The 12,072-nt window shown below is 40.6% G+C and overlaps 1 protein-coding gene across 1 annotated transcript; it reads left to right on the top strand.

The window, feature by feature from the left end:
• Positions 1–82: 82 nt before the first annotated feature.
• Positions 83–4,057, top strand: LOC117291335 (uncharacterized protein K02A2.6-like). The gene has a single exon (XM_033772979.1). The coding sequence runs from the start codon at positions 83–85 to the stop codon at positions 4,055–4,057; it is 3,975 nt and encodes a 1,324-aa protein (XP_033628870.1).
• Positions 4,058–12,072: the final 8,015 nt, after the last annotated feature.

Genomic DNA, 12,072 nt, shown 5'->3' with positions numbered 1-12,072 from the left:
ATTGACTTTCCGTTGTTGTTTGCCAACTCGTGTAGCGTACTTATTATACTGTCGTGTTATGTGACTGACCTTCCGATGAACTATGGCGTCTGTGAATGCACTCATCGGTAGGATCGACCCTTTTGACCGTTCCGAGGAGGACTGGCATACATATGTAGAGCGCTTAGATCAGTATTTTGAGGCCAATAACATCAAGGACAAAAAGGTTCCTGCTTTTATTAGTTTAATTGGGCCCAAAACTTATGGACTGTTGAAGAATCTTCTCGCTCCGGAAAAACCAAGCACCAAGTCATACAAAGAATTGGTTGACATTTTGGGGAAGCACCTTGCCCCCAAACCACTTGTCATTGCAGAGAGATTTCGCTTCCACAAGCGTGATCAGCGGGAAGGCGAGTCTGTCACTGCATACCTTGCAGAATTGAGGCGGTTGACCGAATATTGTGAATTTGGAGACTATCTTAACGATGCACTTCGTGATCGTCTTGTGTGTGGTCTACGAGCCGGAAACATCACTAAACGTCTGCTTGCAGAGGCAAAGCTCACACTCAAGAAAGCCATTGACATTGCTACAGCTATGGAAGCTGCAGCAAAGGACGCAGTTGAATTTCAACAGCAATTTAAACCAGAGTCAACCGTTCATAAATTTGCGTCAAAGAAACCAACGTCTTCCACTGCATGTTTTCGCTGTGGAAGGGCGGGACATTCCCCGAATCAGTGTCGTTTCAAGGATGCAACATGCCATGAATGCAACAAAAAGGGACATATCCGACCAGCGTGTCGATCAAAATCTGACCAACAACCCAGTCGTGGCCCTCCAAAGCAAGGGAAGGGGAAACAAAAGTCAAAACCTATGAAGTCAGTGGAAATGACAGAAAATTATGAGGATGCTTCGTCAATGTTTGTCGGGCGACTGGCCATTAACAAGTTGGACCAGAACAAAGATAGTACCATTTGGGTGACACTATCCATTAATGGTACACCCTTGCGCATGGAACTTGACACTGGATCAGCAGTATCAATCATCTCAAAGGGAGATTATCTGCACAAATTCTCCAAGTTGGAACTGCACCCAACCCGCATGAAACTTCAGACATACACTGGTGAGAAAATAACACCAGTTGGTTTGTTGCATGTGAGTACTGCCTACCAAGGACAACAATTCTGTGGAGAGCTATACGTTGTCGACCGTGGAGGACCAGCGCTATTAGGACGCGACTGGCTCACACACGTTAAGTTGGACTGGCCAAATATTTTGTCACTGTCTGTGGAAAATCATACTGACACTACAGCTAAGCTGACAGCTTTACTTGAGGAGTATGATGAGCTCTTCAAAGAAGAAATTGGAGAACTTAAAGGTATCAAAGGTAACCTCATACTTAAAGAGAATGCTCAACCAGTTTTCCTGAAGGCTAGACAAGTGCCGTATGCACTTAGGCCTAAAATTGAAGCAGAACTTGTTAAGCTTCAACGTGAGAACATAATTACACCAGTGGAGACTAGTGAATGGGCAACACCCATTGTGCCCGTCGCAAAGAAAAGTGGCGGAGTACGCATCTGTGGAGACTTTAAAGTGACTCTAAACGCTAATCTACGGACTGAACAATATCCCTTGCCAAAGATTGAGGATATTTTCGCGACACTTGCTGGAGGTCAGCGATTCAGTAAGCTTGATTTGAGACAGGCTTATCTTCATATGGTAATGAATGAGGAGTCAAGTAATTTACTCACCTTGAACACTCACAAGGGACTGTACAAAATGAACCGCCTAGCGTTTGGTGTGTCGTCGGCCCCTGCAATGTGGCAACGCTCAATGGAACAAATTTTGCAGGGCATTCCAGGGGTACAGTGCATCCTGGATGATATGATAATCACTGGCCGCAATGACACAGAGCACTTACACAATTTGGAAAGAGTGCTCAAGGTCCTGCGTGATCGCGGACTGCGACTTAATAAGTCGAAATGCGAGTTCTTTAAGAAGAAGGTGATCTACTGTGGGCATGCAATTGATGCCCAGGGATTACACAAGACCCAGGAAAAGATACAAGCGGTCAACAATGCTCCACCTCCTACGAATGTTAGTCAGGTTCGCTCGTTCCTCGGACTCATTAACTATTATCATCGTTTTTTGCCTGACTTGGCAACAGTGTTACATCCACTTAACCAGTTGCTAGAGAAGAATCGCAAGTGGGCGTGGACCCCTGGTTGTGATAAGGCATTCAAAGTTGCTAAGACATTGATTACATCTGATGAAGTGCTAACACACTACAATCCAGCCTTGCCAGTAAAGTTAGCTTGTGATGCTTCGCCTTATGGATTGGGCGCTGTCATGTCGCATGTAATGCCCAATAACACCGAGCGACCAATTGCGTACGCTTCTCGCACGCTTTCCTCTGCTGAGCGTAATTACTCTCAAATTGACAAGGAAGCTTTGGCACTAGTTTGGGGTGTCAAAAAGTTTAATAACTATCTACAGGGACGGAAGTTTACATTGGTTACGGATCATCAACCACTCACTTCCATCTTCCATCCTGCTAAGAGTGTTCCCACGACAACAGCATCACGTATGGTGCGATACGCTCTTTTTCTTGCTAGTCACGACTACGAAATAGAATACAAGAACACCACTAAGCACTGTAATGCGGATGGACTTTCGCGACTGCCAGTACCTGAGGTTCGGACTGAAGACATTGACCCGGATGATCTTCTCCACATGTCTCAGCTGGAGAAAATGCCAGTCACTAGTGCTCAAGTACGCAAAGAAACGGCTCGCGATATTGTGCTCTCCCAAGCTTGTGAATTCACCATGAAAGGATGGCCGAACACATATGACGCTGAACTTAAACCCTTTAACGTACGCAGGAATGAACTTTCACTGCACGATGGATGTCTTATGTGGGGATTACGTGTGATAATTCCACTAAAACTACGTGAGACCATTCTCGCTGAGTTGCATCAGGGTCACTTGGGAGTTGTCAAAATGAAAAATCTCGCTCGTGGATATGTGTGGTGGCCCGGACTCGATAACGACATTGAACTACTTGCGAAAGGTTGTGCTGGATGCCAAAAAGTACAGCACAATCCCAAGTCAGCACCACTCCACACATGGGAGTGGCCCACAACACCATGGCAGCGTATTCATATTGACTATGCCGGCCCATTTTTTGGCCAAATGTTTCTTGTAGTTGTGGACGCCCACTCCAAGTGGCCTGAGGTTGTGAGTACGAAATCTGCAGACTCTACGCGCACAATTGAAATTCTACGCAGCATTTTTGCACGGAATGGAGTGCCAGAGCAGTTAGTCAGCGATAACGGCCCACAGTTTACATCGGACGAGTTTCAAACATTTCTGAAGCGTAACGGGATAAAGCATATTACATCTGCCCCGTACCACCCTTCTACGAATGGGCTCGCTGAACGATTCGTTCAAACCTTCAAACAAGCGCTGAAATCAATGAGTGGGGAGAAGGGTTCCACAGCAGCCAAATTGGCTAACTTTCTGTTTGCATACAGGAGTGCCCCACACAGCACGACCGGACAATCTCCAGCAATGTTGTTCTTGGGGAGAAACCTTCGTTCACGATTGGATATTCTAAAGCCTAATGTCCGTCGCCATGTCAACAACAAGCAAATGGATCAGACTGCGTCACACACATCTGCCAATATAACGCGTGAGTTTCACATTGGTCAAACTGTTTCTGTTCGCGACTACAGAGGCAATCAAAAATGGATACCTGGTGTGGTACATGCTCGCACTGGACCTGTGTCCTATGAAGTTTGTGTCGGTCCAAACATGATCTGGCGCCGCCATATTGACCAACTTCTCGACTCGCACATTGGGAAACCCCCTAATCTCAATGTACCTGTACCCTATGATGTCATACCACAGATCGTACCATCGGAAATGGACAATCCTACACCAACACCAGTTGAACCAGACCTTACTGAACCTAGTGAAACGTCATCACCTACTAAACCTTCCATGTCAGGTAGTCCACATGTTGTTGAACGTCGCTACCCCGCACGCGAACATAAACCTCCTGATAAACTCAATTTATAACTGACTGCACATAAAAACCAAACAAAAGAAGACGATTTTGTTTAAAGTCAAAGTTAAGGTGTTTTATTCAACAAACAAAAATGTTGCCATGGATTACTTTGATATTTAATGGACTTTACTCATTTCTGGATGTTCACTCAAACAAGTTGTTTGGAACTGTTGTTTACCTACATTTAATGGATCACTGTTTATTATTTGTTTTACCGGACTTGTTGAACATTGTAAGCAACTTCATATTTAGTGGGGAGGAATTGTGATATATTTGCTTTGGCCCACTTGGTTACACCCAGCTCATAAATATTAAGTACTGTCTACTTTGCATACAGCTCATGTCAAAGGTCACACCATGACCTGCATTCCCAGGTATAGTTAATAAAACGTTTTTCCAGTATGGCAGCTCCTTTGCACAGTGTGTGGATTATTGTCTACCATCCCACGCGAAATATACTACACTCACGATTGAGACTTGTCAGAGAAGATGTGGCATAAACACTGGCATAACTGGGGTGGGTGGGTTGGGGCATCATATTCTTCAACACTTTCAAATAACACTGTGTGAATGTGTGCAAGTTCACACAGTGTTTCAATCCCCTACATTATGTGGACTTTTGTTATCAGGTCCACTCTTGTTATGTAGTGTACATGAGTTTTAACCCAATTCACCTAACGTCATCATCAGAATAATCTTGGATGCACCATTTTGGTGGTCAATGTAAACGTGTGTTATTCAGTGAAGTGCGCATTTTAGGCGACGCGGCATTTACACGTAAACCTATTGACCACCAACATGGTGAGCGTGGCATCAGTTGCTGCATGTGACGCGCTTGCAAGGGTTCAATATAGACCTTATTGCAGATAGCAAAAATCCGACGTCCCGCAAAGGATTGTGGGAAATATTTTGCACCTCCAGTTATACGGTCGTCACGTAACGTGTTCTACAAAGTTTTTTTGTAAACAATAAGTTTGTAAACATTGACATTGTTTGTGGTGGACGGTCATGCTTCTGTGGCGGAAGACAGTTTCACCCACGAATGGGTGTACCTCCATGCTTTATTTAGCCAAGTCAGATGTGTAATATTAATATAAAAAACTACGACAATAATGCCATTGGACCAGTGTGTGCTTTGCGACTCAACGGAAGAACGAGGGACTGTACATGTATGTACATACGTAGGTAGGTCCATGCATGTTCTTTTGACTTTGATTGAACACAAAATAGTTTAATAAAATATCAATAAAGCTTGTTTATGATTTAATCATGACCGGGTCATGATTAAATCATCAAGCATGTCAAACCCAACAAGCTGTAGGCTACAATTTGAGTATTGTATAGGCTAGATTTATGTGTGATTTGTGGTAGAAACTAAAAAAGAAACATACATAGGCCTATTCAATTATATATTCCTCAACATTTTTTAGAGATGACAGATATTGATATTATATTCAGAATATAATATCAATATTCTGATAATGATACTGCTCATTAATTAGCTCATAGTCATATTAGTCATGACTGACTTTCAGGGCAGAGTGTTTGGTTATGATTTACAAGGCAAAAGATCATTCATAAATGCCTCAATCAGTTTCGCTATCTGCATTCCTGTTGTGGTGGAGAGCGCTTCACGTGGGGTCAGGGTGTTTAAAGTTAACGAGTGATAAAGACCAGCTGGAGCTGTTTATAACCGGTTGTTTTGGATATGTTTAGATGCATAATATGTGCTGGTCTTGGTGCTAGATGTTTCACCGATACGGGTGATGTTTGTGAGTTGGCCGCGCTGGGTGTGAAAGCAAAACAAGAAACGTCTTGCACCAAGACTAACTACGCACACACCACACAATGCATCCGAAAACTGTCTCAGTCATTAAAATGCAACACATGTCAGGTCATCAAATAAGATACGTGAAAGAGGAAACAAGGGCTGAACGACCACGACCCTGCCTGTTTTAAACGCCTTTTTAAGAACTTGTAACCACTCATTTATTCCCTTAGTTTTTGTCTGCTTTATCTTTCAGATAATTACTTGTGCATCAACATGCTTCGTGACAGGACTCATATTGGAAGCAGTTATTCTCCCAGTTCTGTGTTCACTCCAAAGATGTGATCTGTACTGTTGTTTTGTGGACTCGACCAACCACATCCTACTTCTTTTGCTGCAGGAGAGCTCATTGACCATCTTCTGAATTGACTAAAGGCTGTGTGTGTGGGTGTGTGTGTGTGTGTCTTCATGCTCTTGAGGCCATTTTTGACTGATGACACGTAAATTGGCGATGAAAAGATAAATGTTAATTGCAGAGTGAACTGTGACGCAAGCGAAGGTATCGCAAATGCTTCTTAATATGCCTGTGCGTGGCGTCCTGCGGTTGTAGGCTACAATTCTCAGAGAAAGTAGAATAATACAATACAATACAAACAATAACACTGTCCAAACGTCCATTTCCACTGTCTTGAAGAGTTTAAAGCTTCATTTATTCTGGTTACTTAAATCATACAATAATACTTCATAATGCAAAGATTTAAATAATACCAAGGGTTGCAATTGCAGAGATCTAGAGGGTTGTAGTTAACCGCCTCAGTACAGTCAACATGAACAATACCTGAGGCAAACAAGGGTAGATAATAATTGAGTGAAGTAAACTGCAATGTAAGTGTTTTTAAGGGGCCATGAAAATACCAAGTGTGTTATAAAGTTAATATTACCAATTTAAATATTTGAAGAAAAAAATTAAAGGATGGAAATTATAAAATAAAAAAGTGTTTGTAATTGAACAAAAAGTGTGACAGGTTTGGATTTATTTTCAGCAAGAGTTAAATTATGTGTACCCACAGTTATCAATGAAACCTTTAAACTCTCACCATAAAATGGGTCACATAATTACAGATGCTGGTTAGATTGTGAACAATTGTTTTCACACCAACCCCGGGAGTTAAACTCACAACATGCATGATATAGCATTCACAAACAAGAATTTGTCACAGGTTTTATACAAAGCTGCAGTTTTATCATGGCACTGTCATCTTTAGATTCCATTCCAACCTGTGGGTGTAGAAGATAGTCTGATCCCTCTTCTAGAGTCTTTTTGTGAACAAGGACTCTGACATGCATGCCGTGTTTGCCAAAGGTGGCTGCAGCTTAATAAATATCAATTGTTTTAATGTTGGCTTTGTGAAGTCATGAGACAGCTTAATACATTACAATTTGCCTCTGGCAGTACTGAAGCCATTATTAGTGGGCCCTGAACCACCTGACCACAGTGCCAGTCAACTTACTTGTTAATTTAAATCCAAATTTTTAAGATGCAGAGTTTGCAGAGAATCACATTTAAGTGCTCACAATACTTCTTCTTTGATGGCAAGGTTTGAAATGACTTTTCACCCACTTAAACTACAAAATGAGACCTATCAGTATAATGAGTTTAGAATCGTTTAGAATCAAAAATGTATTAATTGGGATAGTTGCCCCCAAAATAATAAAGTTAAATGGTAACAATTTCCAAGTAAAACCAAAAGGATTTATTTTTTGAGGATGCCCAATGCAGAATCTATTTTTGTTGTTGAATAAATCAAACTTATTTGAAAACAAAAATTAAAAAGAAATTATATTCTTTTTTCAAATTCCTACCTTAAGAAGGGTTTCGCTCATGTGACCTAGTCCTTGCTTTTCGAATTACAAACCTACAAAAACTCATAGTCTCATATCATATGATAAAATTATAGGCATAACAAACATACCATTATTACAGTACCAGTAGGGTCTAACAATAAAGCTTACAACTTGATGCTTTATGGTACAGTGTACTAAAAGTATCATTTTTGTAATACATGCACAAAACAAAGCACAAAGTATGTAATTATATTATGTACAGAATCATGTTCGTACAATACGTGTACATCAAACTTGTATAAACTGAACCCTTGATAAAAACATGTTTATGCTAGGACTACTTCTAAGTTCTAGAAACTAGAAGTATGCTAGGACCTACACCAGAACCTTGTCGTACTTGTCATGTCATGATCTACGGTATAACCATGGAGGTAGAAATAGATTTATATTAATAAATATAAACATAAACCACAATTACTTAGTCACTTTTGGTCACTTTAATTTTGAACCATATCAGTGGTAGACCTAAAAAGTTGATGGTGTGAGAAATAAGGAAAAAGTATCATCTGCCACATAAAGTTTTAAAAATGTACAACTACCATGATTGAAAGCTATTCGTCCACGTCATTGCTGATCAGTATTACAGATACAATCGAATCAAGACAATGTAACCATTGATGGGCTTTATCCATAGAGCTATATCTAGACTCTATCTAGACCAGGAATAAGAAATGTTCTTATTTTTTGTAAAACAGTCATGACAGTCCTCGATCATCATGACCTTGGCAATGTTTCTCTGTTTTGTAACAGAAAAAATGTCTTACTTTTGTCATGGAGGTCGTCCATGCTTTTGTCGAAGTATTTATCAGCACAAATCGGAGTCACTGGTGGGAAGTTTTGGTTGTTATTTCCGATCCTTCGAGGGTGACTGATGGTTGCGGGAGGGTCACTGATCCGTGTTGCAACTTCTGGCCATTGACCTTGTCAATGTATTGTCAGTCTTCCGACGCCCTACAGACGTAGACGGGCAAACCTAAAAACAGTAATTTTATCGCAAAAAAATGTCGCCTTTGGAGTTTGTCTTTAACTACTGTGTCTTGTCACATTCACTTTAGCTAAAGATTACCTTAGTTTGTCTATGCCAGAACTATTTATTCTATCAACCAGCTCTTTCTCGGTCACTCCTGTCACATCCATTTTGCAAACCGATCGATCGTGTACGAACGTTGAACGTTGTTTACTTTTTTGAGCGAGGTGCCAAATTTTTCCCACAGTCCTTTGCGCGCACATGCGCAGTTGTTCAAAATTGCTATCTGCAATAAGGTCTATGGCGGGAGCATGGAAGGGCGCCCGCTATTGTCGGGCAAGTAAAACCAAAGTCGGCTCTGCGCGCTACAATGCACTCTATGGCTATGGAAAACTTGCAACCAATACTAATATAGGCGCTAGCTCAGCACAGCAAACATGTCACTATCTATGGTGCTCTGCCGTAAATTGTGTGAACAATTCACAACGGAATAGTAATCTTCACTATTACAGATTTCCAAAAAGCAAAGAAAGGTAAGGCGAACTTTATGGCAGAACATTTTGATGTAATAATGACATTAACATCAACATCGTCCAGGCAGAAATTGGCAGAAATTGGCAATGATTGACTGGAGTTGTTTTCTGCAAAATGTTATTAATGTTTACACAGAAAGGCATGATTAATTATTATATTAGGCTACTCTACAATTACATCGTTTTTTAATGATCAGGAAACAAACATTCATGACCCCAGAGTGTAGAATGGGGTAGCTGTGTAGCAGTGTTCTTGTATTTATTCCAGCCATTTAAGTTTTTATTTTGTAATTGACTAATAACATTATTATAAATTTGTGAATGTGATGGTAGTCTTGAATAATTTATTTGTAATGTTTTGATAAACCAGGTCAACCCAATAATCAATCAAGATGGAGGTGTTTGTTTTTAATTTGGCCTCTAGTATTAAAATCTGCACAGATCACATGGGTTTATTACGATGCTTTTGTTTATTTCATTTGTGGTACCACAGATCAGACCGATGGGTTCAGTCTACGAGAAGATCAGATCTGCGGAACAAGTCACCCAAATACTTGTACAATAATTGTAGAATCTGCTCAATGCATTTTGAGCCATCCCAGATTCTGTGTACTGGTAGACTGGTTTGGAATGCGGTCCCTACAATTTTCAACATACCAAATCCACCAAAGAAGGTGACTTTGAAGCGGAAACTACCCAGCAGACATGTCTCCATAAAAAGATCTAAGAAGAGTAAAACAGGTACTGTTTTGTTGAACCTGCTTAGTTGAAATATTTTAACTTTTTTCTTTTCCAAAGGTGTGAACTACATGTAAAGTTAAATTTACTTATGGGAAAAATTGATGCTGACAGAATTTAAAGATGATTGGGTGATAATCGAGTTTGAAGTTACTATTACTGGCTGTCACCCACAAAGCTATTGTTATTAGCTATTCAGAAATAATAATGATGCTTGCCCAGGTGACAAGTAAAGGAGGAAAAATGAGTGAAGTATTGTATTTGTTGATTTTAAACAAGCTTTTTAATTTGTTATCATAACAGTTGAAAATGATTTAGCTTCTGGAGGAGAACACAGTGGGGTAAAGGCAGACCACACCTATGCAAAGAGAGACAATGTACAGCACAAAGTACCACAACCAGACACTCAAGAACATTTGGACATCACAGACCAAGAATCTGATGTAGACCACATCAGCTCATTGTATAATAAACCAGGTAAAGATAACATGCAAATGATATCCATATACACATTCAATCCAGTAGGCCCTTTTGGCTAGGAAATGCCCACTTCATTCCTGTAATAAACAATTACAAACAAAACTATTGCCTTTTGTTTGTATTTAAGTCATACTGAGGTGCTTTGATACCTGGATTTGCATTTCCATAATCTCAGCCATATGTTTCATTCCATTTTTCTTACATAAGTGGAAGATGTAAAGCCTGGTCCAGATACTGCAAGAGAGAATGCTGGTCAACGTACAAAACCCAAAGTGTCCACACACAGAGTAAAGATTCACAGACTAAAGGGGAAGATCAAAACGCTTACAGCATCCTTAGAGAAAGCTTCCAAGTCTGGATCAATCACCAACATTATCAAGAATGCGAGTAGATACCTGGACACAAGCACTTTAGATTTCTTTGCTAGCCAGCTTAGAATAGGTAAGCAGCGTTTGAAGGGCAGACGATACACAAACAAGGATAAACTCTTTGCCTTTGCCCTTCACTACCAAAGTCCGAGTGCTTACAGGTTTTGCCGCAAAATTTTTGCTTTGCCATGTGAGAGATCTCTTCGAAGATGGCTGGAAAAAGTGAGAGTACAGCCTGGCTTTAATAACACAAGCTTTGAAATATTGCAGCGAAAGGCTAAAACTATGTCCGAAAGAGATAAAGTTTGCGTACTAACACTAGATGAAATGAGTCTTAAGTCAGGGCTGTACTATGATTTGCAAAAGGACATCATTGAAGGAATGGAAGATTTTGGCTCTCTTGGCAAGTCCAAAAATTTGGCGACTCAAGCACTTGTATTCATGGTACGAGGCCTTGCATGTAAGTGGAAGCAACCAGTGGGTTATTTCTTGGCTAATGCAGCTACACCTGGCAGTAAACAAAAGGTTCTCTTACTTGAATGCATTGAGAAAATAGAAGAGGCAGGCTTCACTGTAAAGGTAGTCATTGGGGATCAGGGATCAAACAATCGAAAAATGTTTCGTATGATGGGTGTGAGTGCGGACAAGCCATTCATTGAGAGAAAGACAAGTGAAGGTAATGTCCAGAAGGTATATTGCATGTTTGATCCACCTCATCTGTTAAAGAGTGTCCGCAACAACTTGAAACAGCACATTTTTGTAGTTGATGGACACGAAGTTAATTGGAATTACATTGTTGAGTTTTACAATCATGATTCCAAGTTGCCTCTCAGAACGGCACCCAAGCTGACAGCCAAACATATAGAGCTCCCACCATTCACAAAAATGAGGGTTTGCCTTGCTTCCCAGGTCTTGAGCCATAGCGTTGCATCTGGGATACTAACCTACTCTTCACTTGGTAAATTACCATCAGAAGCAGTGTATACTGCTGAGTTTCTAGAGCGGATGGACAAACTGTTTGATTCCTTTAATTCAAGAAAGTTGAGGGAAACTAAAACATACAGAGCAGCAGCAACACCAAGCTCAGTTCATGTTAGCTTCTGGAAAGATTGTATTGAATGGATAAAGAAATGGAAAGTAAAAGACGGGTCTACAGACAAAATTGCTTGCTTTCAGGGATGGGTAACCACTATCACAGCTGTTGTCCAATTGTTTAATGAGTTGACCACTGGGGACCAGTTCTCATTTCTCCTGACAAACAGGCTTA

The sequence above is a fragment of the Asterias rubens genome, chromosome 6, assembly GCF_902459465.1.
Source record: "Asterias rubens chromosome 6, eAstRub1.3, whole genome shotgun sequence".
Classification (NCBI taxonomy): Eukaryota; Metazoa; Echinodermata; class Asteroidea; order Forcipulatida; family Asteriidae; genus Asterias; species Asterias rubens.
This window is presented reverse-complemented; position numbering and strand designations above follow the sequence as displayed.

What these genes read in the sequence shown, in the direction of transcription:
- LOC117291335 (XM_033772979.1), top strand. Translation starts at nt 83, where the DNA reads ATGGCGTCTGTGAATGCACTCATCGGTAGGATCGACCCTTTTGACCGT.